The 26,572-nt window shown below is 46.7% G+C and overlaps 2 protein-coding genes across 2 annotated transcripts; one reads left to right on the forward strand and one right to left on the reverse strand.

Annotated features, from left to right (window-relative positions):
• The first annotated feature begins 549 nt into the window (after positions 1-549).
• Positions 550-3,766, forward strand: igfbp1a (insulin-like growth factor binding protein 1a). Its single transcript, XM_076154492.1, has 4 exons — positions 550-1,277; positions 1,472-1,626; positions 2,317-2,445; positions 2,705-3,766. The coding sequence occupies exons 1-4, from the start codon at positions 899-901 to the stop codon at positions 2,813-2,815; spliced, it is 774 nt and encodes a 257-aa protein (XP_076010607.1). The 5' UTR covers positions 550-898; the 3' UTR covers positions 2,816-3,766.
• A 631-nt stretch (positions 3,767-4,397) lies between these two features.
• Positions 4,398-24,727, reverse strand: igfbp3 (insulin-like growth factor binding protein 3). Its single transcript, XM_076154566.1, has 4 exons — positions 24,376-24,727; positions 18,613-18,863; positions 17,798-17,917; positions 4,398-7,800 (listed from the first exon to the last, which is right to left on the reverse strand). The coding sequence occupies exons 1-4, from the start codon at positions 24,725-24,727 to the stop codon at positions 7,675-7,677; spliced, it is 849 nt and encodes a 282-aa protein (XP_076010681.1). The 3' UTR covers positions 4,398-7,674.
• Between the last annotated feature and the right edge of the window lie 1,845 nt (positions 24,728-26,572).

Raw genomic sequence — 26,572 nt, forward strand, 5'->3', positions numbered from 1 at the left:
TAGTGTCACAAAAAGTTGTGTAAGAAGTTGGGAGGAAAAACAATCAACGCGCTGATGAATAAACAGTGACGTTATTTTTTTTAAAGAGAAAAGAAGAATCAAAACAGAACTGAGTGAACTATTATGTTTATATCTTGTCTTCCGATAAAAAAAAGAAAGTAAAACGTGTAAATACAGACCACGTGAGGAAAATCATCACTTTAAAGTGTATTGTTTAATTGAGATATGTAATAAAATCAAAGTATTTCTGCTTGGTTACTTCGCTCGACTTGTTATGGATCGATTGATCAAACTTGTTTGCGTATCCAGTTGTTTTAAACGGTCCATTTGTACTTTAGAGCGCCGCTGCTTGACTGCAACATCAGAAGCTTGTGTCGTCACTCGTCTTACGTGCTGCACCGCCTGTTCCAAAATAAATATTGACGTGATTGTTGTATTCAAATGAGCCGCCTGACCGGGCACACGCTGGCCAATCACAGCGCATCGTATCATTACACCTTCTTTCACAAATCATTCATAACGCCGATGCGTCAAACACACCCGGGATCCGCTATAAATACGGCAGCGCGCAGCCACAGTTAGACATTCTCCCAATTCAAAGCAAAGACTCCTGAGCAGGACCAGCTTAGACTCCAGAGCAAGAACCGCTTAGACTCCTGAGCAAGACCCGGTTAGACTCCTGAGCAGGATCTGGTTACACTCCTGACCAGGACCCGGTTAGACTCCAGAGCAGGGCCCGATAAGACTCCTGAGCAGGACCCGGTTAGACTCCCGAGCAGGACACGATAAGACTCCCCTGCAAGACCCGGTTAGACTCCAGAGCAGGACCCGGTTCCACTCCGGCTTCACTCTCACTCTCTCCGCGCTTCCACACGTTTAGATTCTGTCACTCTTCACTATGTTGGCCGTTGGATTATATGTGAAACACGTCGCGTTGGCCGCGCTGTGCTCCGTGCTGGCTACTGGCGGGACGCTGGGGTCCCCGGTGCCGGGGCCGGAGCCGATCCGATGCGCACCCTGCACTCCCGAGAAACTGAGCCAGTGTCCGGCCGTGGCGCCCGGATGCGCCGAGGTGTTGCGGGAGCCGCGCTGTGGATGCTGCCTCGCCTGCGCCCTGAAGGCTGGAGACCTGTGCGGGATCTACACGGCGCCGTGCGGCTCCGGGCTGAGGTGCACCCCGAGACCCGACGACCCCCGGCCACTGCATTCCCTCACCCGGGGACAGGCGGTGTGTACGGAGGAGAACACAGAACCCGAGGCGACCCCCGAACCCCAAGGTAGGCCGAACACCCGCACGCACGCACGCCTGCACGCGCGCACACGTACACACACGTACACACGTACACACACACACACACACACACACACACACACACACACACACACACACGCCTCTGTGGGGGTTTGATGCCACAACAATCAGCTCGTTCTCTCTCGCTCGGTCCTCACGCGCTGCCTTCACTTTCTCCAGATCAGGGAGAGCCGGCAGAGACCGAGATGGAGAACACCGCTGTCATGCCGGACCCGGGCTCCAGCCACTACTTCCCCGGCCCGAGGGACGCCGCCGACATCCAGGAGAGCATGAAGTCCAAGATCGTCACCAACCGCAAGAAGTTGGTCGAGCAGGTACGAAACACCCAGAACCACCGCAGGGGGGCGAAAAGTTTGTGGAGACGCTCGGAGAGGAAACGGGGTTGGCCACAAGGGGGCGCCCGTGTGGCGTTAGAGAGCGAGGAGGGGGGAGGAGAGAGCCGGAGGGAGAGAGAAAGAGAGGGAGGGAGAAAGAGAGAAAAAGATAGAGAAGGAGAGACAGAGGGAGAGAAATGAGTGTTTAAAATGACTTTCAGACTATTTTCTTATTTATATTAGTGAAGCATTTGAAAAGTCTGCGATTCCTCAAAAACATAATTTTAAGGCAACTTGACTCAATGTAACTTATAACTTAATTTGTGATCAAGAGTCAGTGGAGTTGAGTCACATTAAGGCTTTATTGCTGTTTGCCAAGTACACAGTGCAGCTACACTGGAATCCTTGTACGGTTCCCTCAGTCAGTGAGAAAAGAGATCAATACTGAGTGAATGAAAGGGAACAATTCAGTAGATCAAGGTTGATACAAGCTTTGACTAAACAACCACACAACCCTCTGTTTCATAGTCAAATAAAAAGCACGTTTGGCCTAAGAGGGAGAGAGAGAGAGACCTGCTGTTATTCTTAATCTTGTGTGTAGTGCAGTTTAATATCAGGATTTTTGTCAAACTGCTGCTTAAAGTTTACCTAAGTTAACCCTCCTTCTCTTCCTCCTCTTCCTCTGTGCAGGGCCCATGTCATGTGGAACTACAGAGAGCCCTGGAGAAGATCGCTAAATCTCAGCAGAAACTCGGAGACAGACTAACAAGATTCTACCTCCCCAACTGTGACAAACCTGGACTTTACAAACCCAAACAGGTGAGCAGCTGTGTGTGTGTGTGTGTGTGTGTGTTTGGGACTGGATTCATGAGTCTAGTCAGCGTGAAAGAATCTCACCAACTTGTGTGTGAGAGTGTGTAGCCAAGATTATGTCAACCGCAGCCCCAGAATGCCCCTGTGTGTGTGTGTGTGTGTTCAGTTTGCTGGAGCGTGATGTCACCTGACTTGGTGCAGGACGACTGTACAGGCCATGTGGAAGCATGGATTATTAAGACGTGTCCGTTCTCTCTCTCTGCAGTGTGAATCTTCTCTGGACGGACAGAGGGGTCGGTGCTGGTGTGTGTCGCCCTGGAACGGCAAGAAGGTTCTGGGTTCGTCCGAGCTGCCGGCGGACGCAGAGTGTCCTTAAGGAGATGGACCACTGGAGACACAAAGCAAGCAAGCCACTGATTTGTTTCCTTTTTTTTGATAACTTGTTTATTTATTGATTTTTGTCCATGGTGGTGTTTAATTCAGGTACACTGTCATATACGGGACTCACCCTCCATCCCCCTCCTCACCCAAACACACAAGTCCCAAAGAGAAAAATCTATTTTTGTTTTTTCTGAAAAGGAGATTGTAATATTGATGCATTTACTTGTACTCCTCAGCCTTATTTATTTCAATTGTATTGCATTCTATTTGTAATTTGTAATTATTTTATGAGTATTTATATCATTTTGCCTTATTGTTATTATTTGTATGAGTGTATAAAGTGTATATATGTCTTGGCCCTGACTAACTCCATGGCTGAGTTGAGCTTGCTCTTCCCTCAAGGAGTTTTTTGGAGGTTTGAACAAAAGCACTGAATGACCAAATGTTTTTTTTTATGATTTCACATTTTCTTCTATTTTATTATTGTCTGTTTTCCTCAAAACTCAGCTCTCGTCAGTGAATACAATACTCTCTGTTGGGAAACTCAGAACACATCTCCCATGACTCCATGGGTTTGCAGATAGCAGAGAGCTCCGCCTCTCACACGGGTATCTACACTTACCTACCTCCGATATTTATGTGTCTGCTGTCACTTTGTATTGACGTATCTGTCAAAGGTTTTTTACTTTACGTTGCTGCTCTCTCTGATCAGGAACACGTGACCACAAAGAGCGAGTTGTGTTTCCGCAGTGAACCATGACGTGTGTGGGGCGAAGTGTGTTAGTTAGTGATGGTTCGGCTCGACCGACATGCTGCTGCTGGAGAGAGAATTCTGTCTATGTGAGTCAATTCCAAAGTGACTAAACGCTCACTTGTGTGTATGTACACTTTTGTAATTGAGATGTAATGTAAAAAGGTGATATATTTAATAAAAACATTAACCTCAGATATTTGCTCCTGGCTTTTCTATGTGTGTGTGTGTGTGTATTTTGTGCATCAGCCTTAGTCGCATGTGCAAACAGCCATAGGTGGCAATAAATGAAACATCAGAAAAGGCTCCATCAAGACCCGATTGTGGGAGCAGAACACCCACAGTCGGAGCCGTCGTATAGATATGCTAGCCTACCGCATTTTCTATATTGAGTGTGTTTGTGTGTGTTATCATGGTGATCTAAAGTGGAGGTCCAGTCTAAGTTTATCCGGTTAGGCAGCACACGGCTCAGGCCGGCCTGTGCTGCGCTGCCTTTTGACCTGCTCTCTGTTTGCCTTGGTCGGGCACAGGAATTCGCCTCAACCTCTCGTGCCCACTGCCAGCCTGCCTGGCACCACCAGATTTATTTTTATTCTTTACAAATTGAACCTTTGCTTTATCCTTATTGACACATTCCAAGACTGAGGGGAGCCTGATAGCATTCAAGGGCTTCAACAAGAGCAATTTGTATCCTGATTTCCTGTAGGAATGAAACTGGGAAGACGATTCCCCATGGCTCTCAGACGGCACAACAAAGACCAGAGACCATCTTACAACGTGTTCATGTTTTTATTTAAAAAAGACATTAAATACAAATTATATCTGAATCAAAATCATTTCATTTCTCAGAGAAAATAATAGGTGTGATTTCTAGTTTAGTATCATGAAAAGCTTGAATCAAAAACTCTTTGAAGGATAAACTTGAAATGAAAAACAAAATACATTTACCCGTGAACAGAGAGATTCTTAATGTGACCAGCAGAAAAAAAAAAGTGACGTACATAAGTGACCCTGGCTCTGCGGCGGGATGGCTGGGTGTGCATGGAGAGACGGGACTTACTGAGAGGTGAGAGGTTCACTGGCCTACAAAGCCGGCGAACTACGATGACCCGAGACCTGAGTGCCTGACTGACAGAGATTTCGCCCGCTGGCTAAACTCGGCCAAAGGGGCGCAGCGTACAAGTGACACGGCTGAGCAACAGAAGGAAAAGGTCATAAAAACATTCATTAGTGATTATAATCCCCAAAATACACTGAATCATAGAGACTTTGCTGTGCAATCGGTGAGTCACTGAATTGTTCATAAGAAAACCTAGTTTGGATCAGCTTATAGTTCTTTCTTAGATAAATAACTTTTTTTATTTTTAAGTACTGTACATGATGTCTAGTCAGACACATAGCTGGCCAGGAAATAATAATAATAATAATAATATATAAAAAGACACACTTACAAATATGGGGGAGGGAATAGCTTAAACATATTTTTATGTTCCTCCCCGTACATCAAGTCTTTGAATCGATGGGATTTAGCACCAACAGGCTGGTTGGAAGTTGTTGCGTCTGTTAAAGTGAGTGTACAGCCGATCTCATGCTACCGAGCTACTGGGCCAGCATTCAGTGTCGGCGCTCTCCACTTTTCAAGTCTTTACACAGGATGTGGGAGAGCATCGGGCAGGAAGCTCCTCTTGGAGGACCACGCCTCCTCCATCAGACCCCCTGCCACTTGTGTGAATGCATATTTGGTGCTGTGTCCACCTTGTGGAGATTTGTTGGCATAAGATCATACAAGCGTTTCAAAGAAACAAAAACAACAACAAAAAATAAAATAGTTGCATTGAATGGAAATTCTGAGGGGTGTTTGCTATGTTCGCTGTCAGAAGTCCTGGTGTAGCTTGGTTTGATTCCTTCCTAGGTTACAATTGTTTAGTTACAGTATCACACCAGTTGATCTAATGTGACCTCTAAGGAAGGTATGCAGATGCAGATAGGTCCAATCATCTTTAACTGCATGCATTGAGGAGTAGCGGCGCAGCTAAAGTGCTTTAAGTGCTTGTGCTCGGGCTTGAAGCAGACGGGCTGCTGGCAACTGCTGCAGGGGAGCCGGTCACACCGAGCTCCACCCACCGAAACAAGCCTACACCAGGTTCACCGCTGACAGGAAGAGGACCGGAGATGAGAAGACAGCTCGGGGCAGGGACGAGGTTAGGCACAGAGACAGAGGCGGGACAGGGACAGAGTGTGGGACAGGGACAGAGTGCGGGACAGGGACAGAGTGCGGGACAGGGACAGAGTGTGGGACAGGGTGGAGTGAAGACCTCAGCACCAGAGCTAAATGACGGGTAAGGAGGGCAGAGGAAGGACAAACGGCAGCAGCGACGAGGGACATGAAGGGGATGGGGAAGAGACAGAGGAGAGGTTAACTGGGCAGACCGATGTCCACACTAAGCAGGGTTTTAAGATGCCTTCGTACCTTTACACACACCGTGAGCTCCTCCTCCCCCTCTTTAGGTTGATAAGACAAACACAGTTGTGCTTTACAGCCACCATGTGGTGAAGAGAGGAACATCAGATCATCACTGACTTGGCTCCAATATGGCAGAAATATCCCATTTATAAGTTCTTCTTACTAATATTTTTCTGCTTCCTCAAGTAAGTCAATCATGCTGAGAGGCCATCAGCTATTTTGTGTACCATAATAAAAAAACATAAATACAGATCAATGATTGGCTGTATTGATCATAATTAAACGTTTTCCCCAATTTCGACTGCCGATGTCTCTCACTCTCACGTTCATTGTCACTTGATTTTATGAGCAAGTTATTTATTCTAAACCATTTTTTGTCTATCAGGGTGAGATTGTTCTATAAGTGTCCAAAAACTTGTATATAACCGCGCCCCCAACCAGAACACGAGTCCTAGTCGTCCCACCTGTATTCTGATGTGAAGGACCTGATTGGTCAATTAGTATCGCGTGACTTCTTACTTGGTTTTTTCTATAAATAAAACGTTGCTTGCAAACTCAAACAACATACCTTCACCCTAAAGAGGTAACTTAGAGTATTTGATGGATTTCGTTACTTCTTATTGGCTTACAGACCTCTCAACCGCTGCCTTCTTTACAGGTATGAAAAATATTAAGACTCCAGCAGATTTGCGATTCTGCTTTGTGTTTCGGTGTTTATGTCTCCTGCTTAGTGTGGACGGAAGGCTGCGTTTTGGACTGCGACGGCAGGGTGACATGTGAGCACCTGAGGGTGAAGGACCACAGCGAGGGAGGCAGGGAAAGGATGGAGGTTTAAGGCACTGGGACTGCACAAAACGCCTCCGTTTCCCTTCCTTCATTCCTGCAGAGTGGCGACAGGCAGAGGGAGAACAAAGCACGATGAAGGCATCAAGGAAGGATAAGAGGTCGGAGCCCTGCAGTCCCATAATCCTTCACTTCAAAATGGACCCTGAGCCAGAGAGCGGTTTTGGGGGGCAGGGGGTCGTCCAGAGGCGTTCTGACATCTCTGGGCGGAGCTTAGTGACAAACAGTATTTACAGAAATAAACACTTTGGGAGGTTTGCAAAGACATGCAGCTGTGGACACACAGATACACACTCACGTACACAAACACACGGACACGGTGGTGGTGCGGTTGGGGGTCACAGTCACAAACAAGTCCTCTTTAAAGTGAGTGGAAAAGTCCCTCCTTCCTCGCTCGAAAAGAATAGTGCAGATGATAAGACTCTCTCTCTCTCCTTCAGCTTCTCTCTTTTATACGTGTTTGAACAGAAAGGATAGAATAACTGTGATGGACAGGAGGCTCTGCCAATCGTCCTGGTTCACCTCCAGCCCTCCCTTCCCCCTTTCCCTCCTTCTGTCCGAGTCCCTCCCTCGCCCACAGAAAATGTGACCTGAAATCAAAGGTCCGGAGCTTCCTTCAAATGTTTACATAAAACTACATGCAAGAGCAAAGTAGCCTCCCCCCTCGATCTCCCTCTCTCTCCCTCTCTCTCCCTCTCTCTCTCCCTCTCTCTCTCTCTCCTCCCCCTCTCTTCCTCTCTCTCTCTCTGCACTCTACACTCACACTACGTCCACTCTCGTCCCCCCCGTCCTTCGCTCATTTGCTCTCCAGGTGGTAGCACTGCGTCTCGCCCCTCTCCTTGCCGTTGTAGCCGGGCAGAGGTTGCCCGTATTTGTCCACGCACCAGCAGTAACCACGCTTCCTCCCTTTGGATGGACGGCACTGTCGAGAGATACAGAGAGAGATTTAGTATGAGGGAAAAAGATATGAAACTCTGGGTAATGCAAAGGTACAACTCCTTCAAACGTGATAGTGTGATTTCTTAGTTTGAATTTGATGGATCGTCCCAAATGCGACTCTGGCGCAAAGACAAAATGAGGGACAGCTAGGAGCTAGCAAATCATGGGGGGGCGGAGCCAAGAGGACACTTAGGGTCAGCAGATAGCTAGATGCAGACAGATAGAAGATGGCAGTTAGCTGAGCAGGATACAAGCTAAGCTAAAATAAGCTTAAATATGTGCCGCTAAAAAAGGCTAAATTAAGATAAGCTAAGCCAAGCTAGTTGGCTGGTGAACATTCTGTGACCTTTCTATGAACCAAATCTACGAAACAAAAACTTGGGTGCACACAAAGCGAACAAATCAAATACTGTAGATTGAATTCGATTTATTCTTTGAATAATCTACGTATGTTTCCATGACAGTATGAATGCATAGATGCACATACATTTAGCTTCACATTCTGGCTTCCTATTATAGTTTAGTGCCTGATGCAAAGGACAGAAAGAAAAGGAAGAAGAGGATTGTCATTTACTGACACGTTGTGAAAACAGATCAGTGTTTCCAAGGTGAGGAATCATACCCAGGCTGATTTATCAGCACCTTCGCTGTACGTGTGTGTGTGTGTGTGTGTGTGTGTGTGTGCGTGCGCGCTCGTAGCTTGGTATGATAATCCCCCGTCTGTTTCTTTGTTGGCTTTACATTTGGACTCCCATCAGGAGTGAGAGCCAGTCATGCCTCAGCAGAACTCCAGCAAGCCAAACATCTCATCAATGGAGAGGAATGCCCCCGCTGCTGCGTCTGCCCTGCCATGCACACTGCGGACGACGCAGCTGCTCGCCTCGTGAAAGAAGATCACAAATGTACCCAGATCAGAGCGGGAGGCGTCTGACACGTGCTATACTGGGTAACACGCATGCAATGGTGTTTAGTTTGTCCCGCGTGGGGGGCGATGCAGGAGTTTATTTATCAGGCTCCTGTGGGGGTCCGCACCAGTGAGGGGAGGGGGGGGGGGTCGAGAAAAAGTGGATTATTTTTGATGGAGAGGAAAGGGAGTGAGGAACGCACTGAGCGAGTGTGAGTAAAGGAGTGTGAAGGTAAACATGGAGTTGCTAAAATATTTGCCAAGGCCGGTTGGAGGGCCGCAGGGAGACCAGGCGGCTATTCTGGGCTGCAGCACGCGCTCCAAATCATCTGGAGCTGATTATGGGCCGCGTGTGCACGGGGCAGCGCGGGCACGTAAACACACACCAGCAAACATGTAGGCACACACAAACAGACTCATACACTGTACATATACATACCCCCCACATGCGAACACACACACTCACACACACACACACACACACACACACACACACACACACACACACACACACACAAGCACACAAGCACACACACACACACACACACACACACACACACACACACACACACACACACACACACACACACACGGTAATATCAAGTGTCCCTCGGGTGCGGGCTCTCCACAGTGGCAACTTTATGAGCTCCATTTGGGGCCTAGATGAAAGTACACAATCAGTCATCCCAGAATAATCCTGCTACCCATCATGCCCCGCTGCAGGGTGCTGACAGCAGCTAGGTAACCGGCCAACTCGCATACTCAAAGATGGTGCTAAAGTACTTTTCTGGCAATTTCCCCGCCCGAATCTGGAGTATGAAGCTCTCAGTGCTGCCGTGCTCGTCACTGCTGACCCACTGTGGGCCTGCGGGGCGGCAGACGGTTCAGCAGATTCAACATTTACTACCTTCACATGTGCTTCAGGGATGCAGTTATTCCACACTAACCTGGTTACCTAGCTACATGTTAAGGATTAAGAGAGTTCAAACACTTCAGCTCGGGCAGCAGGTGTCTGTATGTCACCATAGAGAGAGAGGAGTAGAAACCTTCAAGCGTTTAAATGTTAAGAGCAGCAACTTCAGCAGTGGCCGCAACACAGCCTGGAGTGAAGCAGAAACAAACCTGATGGTTGAGCGAATGTTGGAGAGTAACATCTCACCTCACATCTTTAGACAGATGGAAGCAGCTCAGACCATAGTGTCAGAAACGTCATCATTCAAAAGGATCCATGATTGTTTGTCACTTCCTCTGCTTCTTCACTTCACACTTTGGTGCTAAACTGCTGCTCGTGCTGCATCATGAGGTCTGATGATTTAACGACGAAATCAGGTCACTGTCGGACCGACAGATGGTCTAATTTAGCCAATCGGACATCAAACAGGCTGGAATGAAGCATTTCAATCTTATTTTACAAAGCTTCTTAACCTTCCTGTATTATTTTGTTCTGTTTGTGTTAGTGATTCAGCATGGTGTGGGTAGTTCATGCCCTTTATACTAACTCCTTCTCATTCCTCGACATTTCAAGCTTTGGGTTTTGAGAAGCACATTACAAATAAAAGTTAATGTAATGAATGGTTGAGTCAAAGAGATGCGACGCCTGCAGACCAGCAGACAGACGGCACACACGCAGACAGACAGACAGGAGTGTGAGCGGGTGTGTGTTTCCGGTGCAGTCGGCATCCACGTGCAGCCTGAGAGCAATGATCAAAGGCGGCTTTATAGAGAAAGAGACCTATTAAAATACCTCGCCAACAACTGCTGCAGCAGTCTGGGGGCAAGTACACAGCCGAACACGCCCCATTCTCACACACCAACATCCAAGGATTCCAACATTTTCCTCCTCCTCCTCTCCTGTCTCACCCTCCTCTCTCTTTTTCTCTCTCTCTCTCTCTCTCTCTCTCTCTCTCTCTCTCTCTCTCTCGGTTCTCCCCCTCGCAGTGCCATCGTCTGAGACTCCAGCCAGCTTCTATTTTCGCCCTGACCCAGCGGACGAGACTGCGGAGAGGAGCTTAACATTGTGTTCCTCTGCTCTGGTTAATGATGATAGAGTCCTGTGCCTGGTGTGTGTGTGTGTGTGCACGTGCGTGTGTGTGTGTATGGGAGGGTGAAAAGCCAAAGGAGAGGAGAGGAGGCGGAAGGGAGAGGAAGAGTAAAATGTGCATGTGTGCATTCCCCTGTTGCTTGGCTACCTTTGAATTTCCGCTCTGGCTCTCTTTCATCTGTGAACTATTAGCAGTCATCTCAAGCAATCCTTTCTTTACTGCCTCCATACACACACACAGACACACAGACACACACAGACACACACAGACACAGACACAGACACACACACACACACAAAGAAGCCACACAAACCTACTGTAGAAGGCCAAAAATGGCCAAACTGCCACTGAGGGCTGGATGTCACTTTATAGCTCCCTAATAAGGACTCGCAGGACAAGAGGAAGAGTGAACCTCAGTAAAAACTAGAGGGCGTCACTCACATACAGGCAGTACTCTGAATACTCTGAATACTTCTCCTTATTGTGATTAAAGGCTGAATCAGACTAAGCCGTGTGCATGCACAGGAGTTCTCTTCTCCTCGTATATGCGTCATATTGTGTAATCATACACTGAGGTGAGTTAAAGCCACTTGTGATTGCATAATGTGACACGGTGTGAGTGACAAACTTCTATTTGTGCCAATTTCAAATCACCTTGAGGTGAATACACAACGTTTGAAAAAGCTGATTTATAGAACTTGTTTAGACAACTTTATAGAAGTTGCAGTATATTGGATGTTTTCAGGCATGTAAACGATTCTTTATGTTTGTGTTTTAAAGTTGCCGTTTCCAAAGTGACATTGGCAAAAAGGTTTTTTCTCCCAAATACCTCCAGAACATCAGATACTATCGATTAACCATTGGCAAACATTTGAAATGGAAGATGATGATAATGGTGATAATCTTGTGACAATAATGGGCCAATATGGAAGATGGATGATGATTAGCATGAACTTGTCTCCATTGCGAAGTAGCATGATCTGTGCAGTGACCCGTCTGTGTGTGTGATCCTGCCCCTGACTCACACCTCACTGACTTTAAGAAGGTGGAATCAAACCTACTTGACCTCCTGTAATCTCACAGCGAGCTGTACATTCAGTACATTCAGTAATAAAGGTCACAGAAATGCACGTTAATCCCACTGCTTTAGAGCATGTTACAGACTGACTCTAACTATGGGATCTGAACCACACAGGGGTGTGACAATGACACCGTCAGAGTTAAAGTGTTTAGTTTCTTGAATTTGAAGCTGAATTATTGTGATGGAACTATTTTGTGAGAAATCAGTGAAAATTATAATTGTTTATATGATTGTGGATGTTTGCTGGAGGAAGTAAACAGAGACATTACCCCCAGATTACAACAATGTGTTCATATGTGTGTTTGTGTGTGTGTGTGTGTGTACTCGTTGAGAACACAATATGGAAATGATGATGTTTAGATCCCAACAGCGGGAGGCGATGCAATAATCGCCCATCAGACCTCCAAATCTACAAATCAGCAACTAAGTGCAGCATGATGACAATGACAGATAAATGAATGTAGTAAAACGTAGAATATTCTGCTCTGAAATGGTGTGAAAGAAAAGTACTAAGTGTCTCAAAGTCTGAGCCTGAGAGCCTGCGTGGTCCACATGGCTGCTGTCACTAAAAAAGCACATTTCACGTTCATAATGCGACCTTTATGGGGGTGTGTGCATGCATGTGTGTTGTGTGTATGAATGCACGCTCTTGTAATGGCCGTCTTTATAGGTAATAGCAGCACCGCTGGGCTTTACGGACATTAAAAAGAGCCTGGTGTGACCACAAGATAAACACAGGCTCACATAATGCAATATGTGTGTGCGTGTGTGTGTAGGGGAGCATGTACACGTGTTTGTGTGTGCATCTGTGTGTGCTCCCGTGCGCATTGAGACCGATCCCCCTGGTCTGCACATTGCTGCAGGAAATTGCCTTTTCTAAAAAGAAAAAACGAACGAGTGTCAGTAAATCCTCTTTCGAATAAATCTCTTTAATTTTAGAAAAATTAAGCCTCAACATCACCACGACTCAAAGCTCAGACCAACAGGTAGAGCTGCAGGGCTGCACTGGCCCACGTGAAGATCAATAGAAGTGAGGAGACGGATGAGGAGATGACTACAGACAGAACCGAACATCATGTGCTTCAGCCTAGATGCTTTGGACTGTCCACTTCCTCTGCTCGCACAAACTGCTGTAAGAAGGTTGGGATGGGGACAAATGAGAAGCACAGGTAGAGACGGGCCAGTGAAGCCTCCTGAAGCTCCACATTTACAACTCCTCCATTAGATCCCCTGGAGTCACGTTATGTTCATGTGCTGTATCCTTTTAATTGATAGGTTTCAGGGTCAAATGTCATAATCAGAGTAGCATTTGTATCTAACTTAATTTATAACTTCATGCAGATTAGCTTTGACCCCCATGCATCCATAATGGCCAGCATTTGTCCACTGAAACAAGGCCTCAATGCTACAGCGTCTCAGTGTAACACAGTTTGGTTTGTGAATCCAGGAGATCTGCTAAGGCTAAGTGCTGATGTCGGTGAATAATTACGACTTGGTGTCTCAGCGGCGGAGATGTTACGCAACAGCCATGACAAAAACAACACACAGCTCCGAGCGAGACGGAAGGAGAGGTGGAGGAGCGAGGCAGGGAGGGAGGATGGGCAGAGAGGCAGAGTGAAAATAGCTGTCTGGGTCCCCAAAGGTTGGCCGCTCATTATAAAGCCATTATGGTCAGTTTGTATGTTTCCACAGATCCTTCTGAGTCACGCTCAATAAGTCAGCCCTTATGGGCCTGGCAGCACCACCGTGCACAGGGACGGATGAAGGGACGCAGGCACCTGGCTCGAATCCTTAACCCACTGCTTCCTCCTCTACTTCCTCTCAGCACACTTGTGCACACACACACACTGTCGGCTTATTCAGCCTCAGTGTGGTGAATCCTGGACCAAAGAAGAAGGGAAATGCCAGGTGGGCGGAAGGGCAGGACGGACGGAATGACAGAGCGGAACAAAAGACAGGGAAGATCAGCGTAGGGCAGGGCAGAGGGGGTCGCCGCTCTCCTCATGCTGCTGTTAGCGAGTGTCCTGGTGGATAATACGATTATAACATTGACGTAAATTACTGTGTTCAAGCTGTGTTACACTGAAGGAAGCAAACATTGATTTATGCTGATCTCAAGCTCATTATGATGTTTGTGTGACGTAAAGAAATGAAGCCAGCCTTTTCTGGAATCTAACCAAACTTTAACTTTTGCACATTGCAGCACTCCTACATTACATTACAGTCATTTAGCGGACGCTTTTATCCGAAGCGACTTCAAATTATTGCAGGGCAGCCATTGTTCGGCGCCCTGGAGCAGTTGGGGGTTTGGTGCCTTGCTAAGGGGCACCTCGGTAGTGCCCTGGAGGCAAACTGGCAACTCACCAGCTACAAGTCCACTTCCTTGGTCCATACGGGACTTGAACCGGCGACCCTCCGGTTCCCAAGCAGAATCCCTACCGACTGAGCTACTGCTGCCCTAGCTAGCTACAAACTAGCACCGCCTTGCTGTGGTTAGCCGACAGGAAGACATTTTAACATCAACATCCAGACAGACGTCCAAGTCATTACGTCAAATTTGACAGTTAATGAAAATGTGCAATTTAGCTTAAACTCTAGCTATGACGTAGCTAGCTAGAAGGTTCGACTCCGCTGCTAGTGTTTATGGCTAAGCTAGCACAGAGAAACTGGGACGATTTTTATCAGTGGAAGCTTATCATTACTAATAAATTACCTATTTCACTACTTTCAATCACGAGTAGTTTGTAGCTTGAAAAGCTAGAATTCTGAATCAGCTCCTTTAATCATGCCATGTAAACAATTATCTCATGAAATAAAATAAAAGTCACTATGATACTTTAGGGTCTTTAGTTCACAGGTGTGATGAGAGCAAAGAATAACAGAAAAAATACTTAAGAAATACACAAAAACACACACTTTTCTGTGCTGTTCTTGTGCCTCAGAGGATTTAGGTTTCACCTCTTCGGGACGAAACAAGAGTTTGAGGCGTAACGAGACAGTGGGACAGTGTTGGTTCATGCTCGGCTCACTAGGATACTGAGCCAATTCATATAACTGCAGCTAAAAATAAGCTTCTGTGCAGTTGAGCCGCCCTGACTGCCCCATGAGCCATCACAGCGCGGCACAAGTACGCTAGCACTGTGCTCACCAAGAGGGCCGCCAAGTCCGCCTGGAAGTGCAAGTCCTACAATCAAAAGGTTACGTAAAAATAAACTGTATGAGTGGAAAAATGTCACTTATTAAATGACTGGTTATGAGTTAAGGTCCCTGTCTGAATGTGTTGAAAATGTACATATTGCTCTAAATGTTATGACTTAATTCTTGAAATCTGGCCCTAATACTCTGTATCCTCCAAAACTGGAAGTACTACAGTAACTTAACTCCACTCATATGTTTACATGCATTCAGTATCACTATAATATATTTATCCATACTGTGAGTTCAAAATATCTTTGGAGTATACATGACCTGTTGTGCAATCGCAGTACGAGGCCTCACACTGAAGCGTGATACGGTGAATTATTGCAGTACAATAACATGTTTTAACTTGTAAACATACTGACTGAGTATTTTCACTGTTAATATATGTTTTAATCATCTGTATTAAAGTTCAGAGTAAAGGAGTTGCTACGTCTAATCGAGGTATTTGAGTACTTCCACCCCTGCTAATGATAGGAGGCTGAGACGCTGAGGCAGCTTGTGTATCGTGTGTAAGGTCACGCTGCTTCACCTCCTCCTCCTTTTTTCCCTCCTCCTCCTCTTCCTCTCTCCCTCCTTCATCCTTCTTTCACAGTACTGTCACTCTAGACGGTTCACACGCTCTCCTTCTCACTGTGTTTCCGGTCATAAATCTCTGCAACACACCGTGAAGGCCCAGAATCCCCTCAGATGGATTTAAGACAACACCTCACACCCCCAACCCACCAACACACACACACACACACAAACACACAAACACACACACACACACACACACACACACACACACACACACACACACACACACACACACACACACACACACACACACACACTCAAAATACATTTACTCAAGTACTACACATTACACTATTGCACTACAAGTTTGAGGTAGCTCTAACTTCACTGCAGTGTTGTCCATTTCTGCTTTTCCTTCATTTACATCTCAGTTAAGTTCAGAGTAACTTAGGCTCTCATCAGTTCGTACCTCCACCAAGGTCCAACAGTCCATTGTTGAGACCAAATATTGCCCTCAACAATGAGAAAAATGTGGCTGTTGTCATAGCGCCACCATCGGGTCGATAACACAACTGAATCCCATTCATGCATTCATCACAATAAGGATACATGAAGATAATGTTGTGCGTCCATGTGTCCAGGTCACTTAACTGGTGTGTGTTTGTTGATCACATCCAGGCAAAAGAAGAGGGAGATTTCGCTAGAAACTCTTAAAGCTGTTAGCCGACGTGTGTGTTATGGCTCCGCTGGGTCTGACTCACGGTGCCAGTGGGGCTTTTTTTGGTGACTCATGCGTTTCTCAGAACGAGCGCTTTGGTTCCCCAGAGTCGCTCTGATAAGACGCACGACCGCACGACACCATACGCCGGGATACGACGGGAAACACACACACACACACAGTGACACAGACACACACACACACACACACACACACACACACACACAGGTTCCCAGAATCAGAAGTATGTTTCCTGCAGTACTCTGACGTACTTTATACTTAATACTACATCAAAGTCTCTCTCCTCCCTTCCTTGTTTCCTCCTTCCTTCCTTGCCTGAACCCTTTACCACCTTTGTTTATCCTTTTGTCTTGTTCTTCTTTCCTTCTTTTATTTGTTATTCTTTCTTTCTCTTTCTTTCCAGGTTTTGCTCTCGTCTCTCTTCTTGATCCCTCTCTTCTTCTTCTTCTCTGTCTTTGGTCCCGTGACTCTCTCCCTGTGTCCTTCCTTCTTTCATTCTTTCTATCCTCATTTCATCCCCTTGGATCTAATTTTTCTTTTTCTTTTCACATTTCTCTCCTTTTCTTCCCTTTCTCCACTTCTTATTTCACATTCTCTCTCCAGTCTTTTACTCCATTAGGTCGTCTCTGCTTTCCCTCACTTTCTTCACTTCTACTTTTGCCTATTTCTCTCCTTCCCTTCCTTCTTTATTTACTTTTATTTATTTACTTTTCTCTCTGACTTCTTCATTGTCTCCTTTCTTCTTTACCTCCTCTCGTCTTTCTTCCTGTCATCTCTTTCTCTCTCTCTTCCTTTCCTCCCTCCTCAGCGGATCTAAAATCTTAAATCACATGAACAGATTCTCTTCTCCTCCCCGCTGATACTCGAGTGCACTGAATTGTACTCGTGCTGTAGTATTTTCCTGCTGGTTTTACTCGAGTACAGGTCAGCTCTGTGCCCCCCCATGGCCCCCCTGGGTGGCCCGAGTCTGAGGCGAAAACTAAACTCGTGACAGCCTGTTTGTTGTTTTTACCTCACCAACAGCACCCCACACCTACACCCTTTCACCAAAACTCCACCGCTACCGCCATCAAACAAGCGCCATGCGTACACTCCCCCGCCGCCACAGCTCCCCGCGCCACACACACACTCGCAGACCGCATTCTTACATCCCTGCCCCCCACACGCTCCCACAAACACACCTGACCGACTTCATTTCCTGCGCGAGCATGACTCAGACGACTGCAGTGCGTTTTACCAGTAATACACGGTTATTAGCCATTCTGATAATATAGTGTTGACGTGGTCGTCAAGGCGACGCAAGCTGCAAAGCCGGGTGGGTGGGTGGGGTGGGGTGGGGGGTGTTGTGTATGTGCATGTGTGGGTTGGTGGGTGCGGGGTGTAATACTGAAGGTGAGGATTCTTTGGAAGTGTTCAGGCATGCGCCAGGTCTATTTGCATGTCCACAGGTGTGTGTGTGAGCCTGTGTGTGTGTGAATAACAAGGAAAGCCATTCACCTGTTTTTTCTTGTAGAAGCCCTTTTTGTCACAGTTCGGTATGCGGAAGCCCCTGGGATTGAGCACGTTGGTGATCTTCAGGCTGTTGAGGATGCTCTCCATCTCCCTCCTGCACGGCCCCTGTGGGTGAACACGCCAAACACGGCCCAAGACAACAATGTTTACACACACGCTCCACACACAATCGCTGAACATGAACTACACCATCCACCATCGTGTAAAGGTTTATGGGCGTGTGAGCGTTAACTTGGTGACCCTGAGCGTCGCCTCAATGTTCTGCTTCAGGCGCCATCAAGCAGGAAAAATGTTTTCCTAGACTTTGTCATAATTAACGGTGCAGTAACATCCACTGATTACTCACTAATACTGCAGTACTGAGTGATATGTGATCATTTAAAGGAGACATATTCTACTGTTTACTATTTTCCTCATGTTTGTGGTGAAATAGTTTGATTTCTCCTCTTTTGTTTCCCATTTTTCTTCTTTCTTTCCTCATTTCCACTCTTGCTTATTTCTCTTTCTTTCCTTCTTTTCTTCTTTGCTTACTTCTTCGTTGTTTCCTTTATTCTTTCCCACATTTTTATTGCTTTCCTTTTTCCCATCAGTTCTTGACTTCCTTTTCAGCAGATCTTAAATCAATGTAATGGGAAGATTTTTACTTTAAACAGTGGATTTGATTTGACTTGATTTAGAAATTGTTTTCCTTCAAGTCAGTTCAACCTGATTTTCACTTCTTGTTCTGCATCCACCTACACCTACAACAAACGTTGTTGTGTTTCCTGTATGATGTTTAGGAGGAACAGACGATGACTTACATACTCGGTCTCCCTCTTGTTCTCCAGGGAGAAGTTGTGCATGTCCATGTTGGCTCCTCCTGACACCGACTCCACCTTGTAGCTCTGACTCTTCCTGCTCTGATCCTTCTTGATCAGCTTGGTGTGCAGAGGAGGCCTGGTGTCCATCGAACCCCGGCTGTGCCCGCCGTCCACTGCCGACACCCCGGGCAGCACCGTCATCGCCATGGTTGCGTTGGCTTGGCCTTCTTCTACCTGATTCCCGGCATTGTCTGTTTAGACAAAGAGAAACTGTGGTGAGTAACAATTGTGCAACATTCAGGGTCGTCACAGGCAATTAGGCACTGAGCCTGGAGATCCATGTTGCACACATCAACTCAGCTAATGAACTATGGACAGCAACCAAAACAAAATAGAGGAAGAGCAAGAAGCTGCAGTGAGAAGGCCAGGACCCTTAGAGACCAAGCCAATATCTTTAACTAGATCTCGCACCCCCTGCAAATCTATTGGAGCCGCTTGAGGTGGTTCAGACATTGGATGGGAGGAACATCCAGGACGCCTCCCTGCAAAGGTCTAACATGGGGAGAGACGGAAGGGGAATGTTTAACTGAACTTCGACTAATGTTACATCTCATCATCTAATTACCTATGAGACATGTAAATATTCCATCGAATTACATCTTCAGGAAGCTTTTAACACCACAGTCAGTATGTTTACATGCATGTTCAAATGTTGTTAGTAAAAGTTTGTAAAGTAGTGAGTGTTATTAATTTGGGCTGTAATTACAGAATTGAAAACTAAACTCGCCAAACCGCGATCTCGGGGAAAATGAGTCATCCTGACGCCCTAACTGATGTCACACTGGTCCATCTGCTTGTTTTGGGGGTTTCTACCACCCAGTGGTGAACAAAATCGATTACTGCCTCTTTAAATAAACATATTTTAGTTTACGATTTTAAAAAGCACAGCAAAGTTGGATAATGAATGACTGCTTCTCCGACAGTTGATCCAATGGAGAACTCTGCAAGATGCCTTAAAGTTCGCCCAGTGCCTTGTGGGCTGTTTGGAGACGGAGATGAAGCCAAGTAATAAACAGAAACATGACGACTTCATATCAACAAATTTCCACAGCGTGCCGACCAACAGATAGAGTCACGAAGAGGAGCTACAAGAGCATAAACAAGAATATCTGGGAGGAGAGAACGACGTGCGTGAGGGCCAGTGGCGGACGGGGGATCTGGGGCTAAAAGAGGAGGAGGTCGGTCAGCAAGCGGCGAAGCTGGAGAGACGGTATTAATAGGCCACGGTGCTGGCAAAGATTCCTGTCAAATCGTTAAAGACGGAGTAGAACGCCGACCATCTGAGTGGGAGAGGAGAGGGGAGTGATGGCAGGTTGGGGGGGGGGTCGCTCCAAGAAGCTCCTTAATATAGGAGACGACCTAACTGAACGGTCAGCCACACCACCACAAGGCCACAGTCAGACAGACGGTGGGGGTTCAGTCGTCTGGAGCTCGAGCCGGACTGAGGAGTCGAGGGGACGATGAGAACACACATGCACACCCAAACAGTTCTAAACCATTAACTGGAAGCAGATTTTTGTGTTGGAGCACCGTGGTGAGGGCGGCGGCGGGCGGGCGTGTGGGCGTGTAGCTCATGCGGGCAGGCGGGCTGGCAGCACACCCCTCTATGCGTGACCACCTGATCAATTAGTGACGTGGTGGGGCTCCGCGGGCTCGCCAGAACTTAGAATAACAACACAGCGACAACAACATCAACATCAACAACATCAGCCAGACAGGCGACTAATTAGGTTCCAGTAAAGCTGAGAGCCTTCTGATGCCAGACGCTCTGAATCCTGCATCCTTTTATTTTAATACGCAGAAGGTCACGACTTCAAAATAGACTTTAAAATATTCACATGTTGGATTTTGGCCAACAGTCAATAGTTTGACAAGTGTAACTACAAGTATGGACCTACACTTGTAATCGAATTCAAATGTAAATCGCGACTTTCGGCCCCATTCGATGACCAAAAAAGAAGCTGCCATTTATTTAACTATATAACAGTGTGAGCAGCTCCACGTTCTGGCGGCGGTGGCGTTCCTGTGGTGTACTGGGGTAATTACGGTAATCCTTCAACTGCCCCGTGGGGGCTCCAGAGGAAGTCGGTGGCATGTGCGAGCCAAATGTACTGCAGGGAAGTATGTTTCACGTTAAGCAGTCGCCCGACTTGAAGCAGGTTGAAAGAGCTTCATACATCGTTCATGTACGTCATGTAAAGAGACTAAATACTTACTGGGATCAGTGCCCCCCCACCAACAAACCACCACCATCATCACATTTCAAATCCTAATCGCAATCAGCGCAGTAGTGATGCAACTTAATGGTTTGTGTATCATTGAAGTACTCAGTACTCCAACGTGTGTTTGATACTTATCTTGAGTTTTCCACTTTCTTTCATTCTTTGTACTGCTACCCTGGCATCAGGATAAATAGTTACGTCGTAATTTCCCCCCTTCTATCACTATTTCCATCCCTCCATATTTTGCTTTTCTACTTTTCAAACTTCCTCCAATCTTTCTTTTCTCTCCTGTCTTCCTTCATTCTTTCCCTAGACGTCTCCTTCCTCCTTCAGCTGATCTGAAAGGTTGGAAATGTGCGTAACCTGGAGACACAAAGTGTTTACAGAGTATTTTCCAACACTTTGTAGCAATTTGGCATTTGAATTGGACCTAAATTGGTCCAATTTGAGATATCCAGCTTTAATCCCGCTAAATCGGCCACAGTGTTCTCACGAAAATTTGAGCCCTATTTGGAAATCTGCAAGCCTTAATTTTTATTGCCAATATAAACTTTTATATTGCCTTTCTAGGAAGTCTGAGGTATTTCAGATAAACATGTTACGCAATTTGTTTGCATAATGGCACGCGGGTAAATAGCACAAACTGTGGTGAGGAGAGCTTGTTAATGTCTGAGAGAAGCTGGGAGCTGAGCTGCACCTACACTGGCTGACCAGCAGGGGCGCATGGGCTCTTTTCCCACCTTTCCCCCACCATCTCTAGCAGCATACTGTACATACTGTAAATGTACACATACACACACACACACACTGCTGTCCCTTGGCTGTTATTGTGTGCAGGCAGAGCTGAGGAAATCATTCAAGATGATTCTTCCTTATTCCTGCTTTTGAGAATAACGCTTGTTCCCCTAAATCAGAAGCTGGAGGAAGAAAAGAGACGTTGGAGAGAGACCGAGTGAGTGACAGGCAATTCAGGAGTGAGGAAGAGTAGAAGTGTTTGGGCAAGTTGACGGGGGCCTGTGAGTGTGTGTGTGTGACAATGTGACTGCTGAGTGCTTGCACACCACACATCAGCTCAGCCAAACCAAACAACCAGGAAGAAGAAAACACACAGAAGCTCCTGGAGGCCTGACGTCAGCGCGGCCTAAACACACACCAGTGTGTATTCACACGGAGGTGGCATGTGTGCCGTGTCACCAGCGTGAGCATGCTTCCACTCACTCACACAGCTCATCACACACACACACACACACACACACACACACACACACACACACACACACACACACACACACACACACACACACACACACACACACACGCAGGTACAAGGTGGCACACACAGCAACACGCACGAAGAAAGAAACTGTTGAGCTTGAGTTGAGCTGATCTAGAAACGTGTATGTGTGTGTGTGTGTGCCTCTGAGAACTCAAAGAAGAGCAAGCCCCCCCTCCCACTGCCACACCTCTAAGATGTTTTGGCCCACATCCTGAGCCAGTAAAACAGCAGCACATATTTTCAAGCTGTGTACAAAAATCCAGGAGCTTTGCTTGAAGGAAAATGAGGACATGGCAGAAGACATGGCAGAAGACAAGGACGCAGGCCGGACGCAGGCCGGACGCAGGCCGGACGCAGGCCGGACGCAGGCCGGACGCAGGCCGGACGCAGGCTGGACGCTCACTGAACGTATATGGCATTCCTTAACCAGTGGGTGGAAGGAGCCGGGGTTTCTGTGTGAGTGTGTGTGTGTGTTTGTGTGTGTGTTTGTGTGTGAGGGAGTGAGCGGGCGGGCACAGATGAGGAGAGAGAGAAGCACAGCACCATTCCTTCTTAAACAAACAATCCCCTGACAACAACCTCTTGATTTTGAATACGCATTTTCACAATAAAAGCACGATATTTGTTACGCTCCTGTGCATCCTCAGGATAAACAGCAGCCGCCAGGCGGGAATGTGGAGAGTAATTGCATAATTGCGAGTAAACCTCCAAAGCAAAGCCTGTGTCATCTACTCGAGCTTTCAGGAGTGTTGTGGGATTTGTCAGCCTGGCATACACAAACACACACACACACACACACACACAAACACTGAGGTGCAATTTTAATCTCACTTAAATTCCCCCACAACTTGGAATGATGTTTTACAATGTGAAACAACCCAAATGGGAATAACGTGTGTGTTTCTCCTGAGCATCTCAAGCTCATCCACCTTCATTAACAGAGGTCAGACTTGCTCAGGTTGCCGTTAACCCTTGACCTTCAGTTTTACTCTTGCAAAAACATTCTGATGTGGTGCCTTCAACCTTCAACGTTCTGGATCAGGCATCCAGTATCTGTTGAGCACAAGGTTCCATCGAGCAAACCTGGCCCACATTTCCACCACTATGTTCTGGCACCATTGTGAGAGTAGAATAAACACATGCCCACTCATGATGTCATCACAGTTCCCACTTCAGGTCCTACTGTTTCCAGAACCAACTTTTCAGGCTCTGGTACAATTTTTTTCTGGTGGAAAAGTTACAGTTTTGTCTCGTGGAAATGAGGCCACCAGAGAAACTTCAGCGTGCAGTCACTGAATATGAACCCATACTAGCTGCTATCAAACCACAAACCAAACACACAGCCACGCTGCCTGAGATGCAGACTGGCAGCTTGGTCTCCAGACAAATCTGAAGTAAGATTGTACCTAACTTTCCCCCATTTTTTCCTGACCTCACATTCGTCATTGCTCATAATAGCATTTCAATTGTCCATGTATGACATAAAAGGTGGACAATTTAGCTTAAGTGGAGATGCAGATTAAGTCTTAGTAGGTGCAAGATGATCTCCATGGAGACACAAAGGAGCACCGGGATTGGCACCAGTACCATGCTGGGTGAGCGGACGTCCCTGTGGTGTTCTGTCCCCGGCTGGATGCATCCAAATAATAGAGGACAGAGCGATCGGTGGGGACGACAGGTAGAGTCGCTTGTTGGCCAACAAAGGCCACTCACTCAAGCAGCTTCATGTCCTCTTATCATCTCTACAGCTTGCAGTGATTTGGCCAGAGTGAAGAACTGCAAACAGGCACTGCCTGCAGAGCACTTTAATATTCTGTTATTGTTAAGTTAAGTTTAAATATTGTTTTTATTACAGGATAAATGCTGTTGCTATGGTAACTGTCATCAGATTGATCAATGAGTTCACCGTATTGATCTCATGCAGCTTTGTGTTGAAATTTGTTGTGTTTTCCACATCATAACTGACAACAACACGCTAAACTAATACTTTCTGACACCAAGCAACACTTTTATCTGCATCGGAGTTATTTACATTTTAAAAGCATTATTCTCCCTCTTTTATTTCATCGTTAATGTTCGATGTTTTAATGTGTTTCCTTTCATGAATCTGCTCCCCTCAGTGCTTCATGTTGGCACAAAGGCGGTTGATGAGGCCGCCTGTCACAGCCAAAGTGCGCAGACGTCACGGTGATGAGTAGCACCTACCTTGTGTCTGCGCAGGGACCAGCACCCAGCCGAGCTTCTTGGCGCACACCCCGCGCCCCTCCAGCAGCGCCTGCAGGGGTCTGCTCTCCCCCGGCCGGTACTGGCAGGTCAAGCCGAAGCCGCAGCGCGCCGTGTACACTCCACACGCCTGCCCCTCGGCCAGGGCGCACGTCATGCAGCAGCCGCAGCCGGGCTCCCTCGCCGGCTCCGCGCAGTCCTTCGGCAGCGGCTTACACTGCAGCAGCGCGCCGGCGTCGCACGGCTCGCAGCGGACAACCGGGCCCACGGTGCCGGCGAGCCGGGCGAACGCGGCCAGCGTGGCGGCGAGGCAGAGCACGCAGAGCCCGGGCATTGTGTGAGCGACGTGTGAGCGGGTCACAAAGGGACGGTGTGCGCGGCGTCACGTAGGCTTACGGGGACTCTCTGTGACACAGCGAGCCGGCTAGCCTTCTCCATCTGTGGCGTCTTTTACGCGCACTTCTCGTTTTATACAGGCGGAAAAAGAGAGAGAGAGCGAGGCAGCGAGTCACACCCTCCTCCCCCGTATGAATAATGTAAGCGGAGCCCCGATATGAGGGACCTGACACAGCCGCTCACACGCTATTATCAGGGCTTTAGTCGTTACTCTTCATCTCTCACCGTTAACACCGGGCGAGAACGAGAACAAGTGAAAAGCAGCAGCACTCAAATAGTGAAATAGAATAGGGTGAGACAGGTTTGGTGTGTGTTTGTACAACATGCAGCCTTGGGAAGAGCTACAGCGCAGATATACTGATACTTGGGTGGTTGTTACAAGTAACGTGGTAAACCATATCAGCAGAGATGACTGGGAGTGTTGAGTGAAGCTATGGAGCACATACCTCCGCCAAGGCTCAGATATTGAATGTCTCTATCCCTGTCTTAAAACACATTTCAGAGTTTTGCATGCCTAATTTTTTGTTGAGATACTTCACTGGTTGAAAAGACAACGAAACGTTTCATGAAATCAGTAACTTTTTGAAAAACAAATCAACCAACAAACAGCCTCCTCAAGTGAGGAGTACAAATGATCAAACAACAGCCGTTCAGCACAGTGTGTTTGATTAGCTAGTGACAGTAATTTATGCTGAAGAAGTAACAATAATGACATTTATCCAAACATCTGCTGTATCTGGTAGTAAAAACTAAATTTACTGTCAACAATGGAATATTGGAATCAACTTTGCAGCCAACATTTGTTGTTGTTTTCAATGGGAAAACAGCTGCGAACAAGTAAGCTGAGCGATCACAGCACATTGAGGCTAATATAGCACCAACAGCGAGGACAGAACGCTGCAGATGGCACCAACGGTCAGAAACGTGAATGTCTCGTTTACATTCATTCAAATATTCATTTCATGATAAATTTATGAAGCAAATCGTGCCCAGACTTTCCAAAGTGGACGGCTTGGAGGGAGAAAAACAGTTTTGCACCAGGGAAGCTTTCTTTGCTCCTCAGCCCAGTGTATCACTGACTGTTCTCCAACCTCTGGAGGTTTCCACACCACCGGCCACATCCCCTGCTGGCATCAATGGTATGTGAGTGAATACCACTGGTGTTACCCCCCACATGCAACACTGATAAAACATTCCTCTGGGCAGGTGTGTAGGTGGCCTCCATAACCCACTAACTAACAGACATTTCATTACATAGGCTGGAAATGTGTGTGTGCGTGTGTGAGCGCGCGTGTGTGTGTTTGTGTAACCACACGCTCAGCCAAAGAGGTATTGCTTTACTGTTTCGGGTCACAGACTGCAAATATCTCCATCTTATCAAGTTATTTCTGTCTGTTATTGAGTTCTAAAAGTCTTAATTTCTTTAAACAAGTGAAAGAATCTGCCGGTGCAGTATTTGCAGTACAAATCAAGTATTTTCTGGAATCATCAGGTGTTATTTTTCATGCTTCCTGGTGCAGATATCGGCGTCACTCTGCCTCGTTTCAACAAACAGAAGCTCATTTTTAGAAAATTCTCACAAGTTGATTTGTATTGGAAACGGTGGAATAATCGCACTGAGCGACAGTTTATTTTCCCTATTAAATGAATTACTCATGGTTTATGAGCTGTTGAAGGTTATTTAAGTTCTTACACTGAGTAGAAACAGAAGCGTTGTCCATTAAACGCAGGATCTCAAGAAGACATAAATGACCTTGTAGTTTAAAATATTTTGGGAGTGAAA

The sequence above is a fragment of the Genypterus blacodes genome, unplaced genomic scaffold, assembly GCF_046128005.1.
Source record: "Genypterus blacodes isolate CSIRO-AG114 ecotype Tasmania unplaced genomic scaffold, CSIRO-AGI_Gbla_v1 ptg000062l_1, whole genome shotgun sequence".
Taxonomy (NCBI): domain Eukaryota; kingdom Metazoa; phylum Chordata; class Actinopteri; order Ophidiiformes; family Ophidiidae; genus Genypterus; species Genypterus blacodes.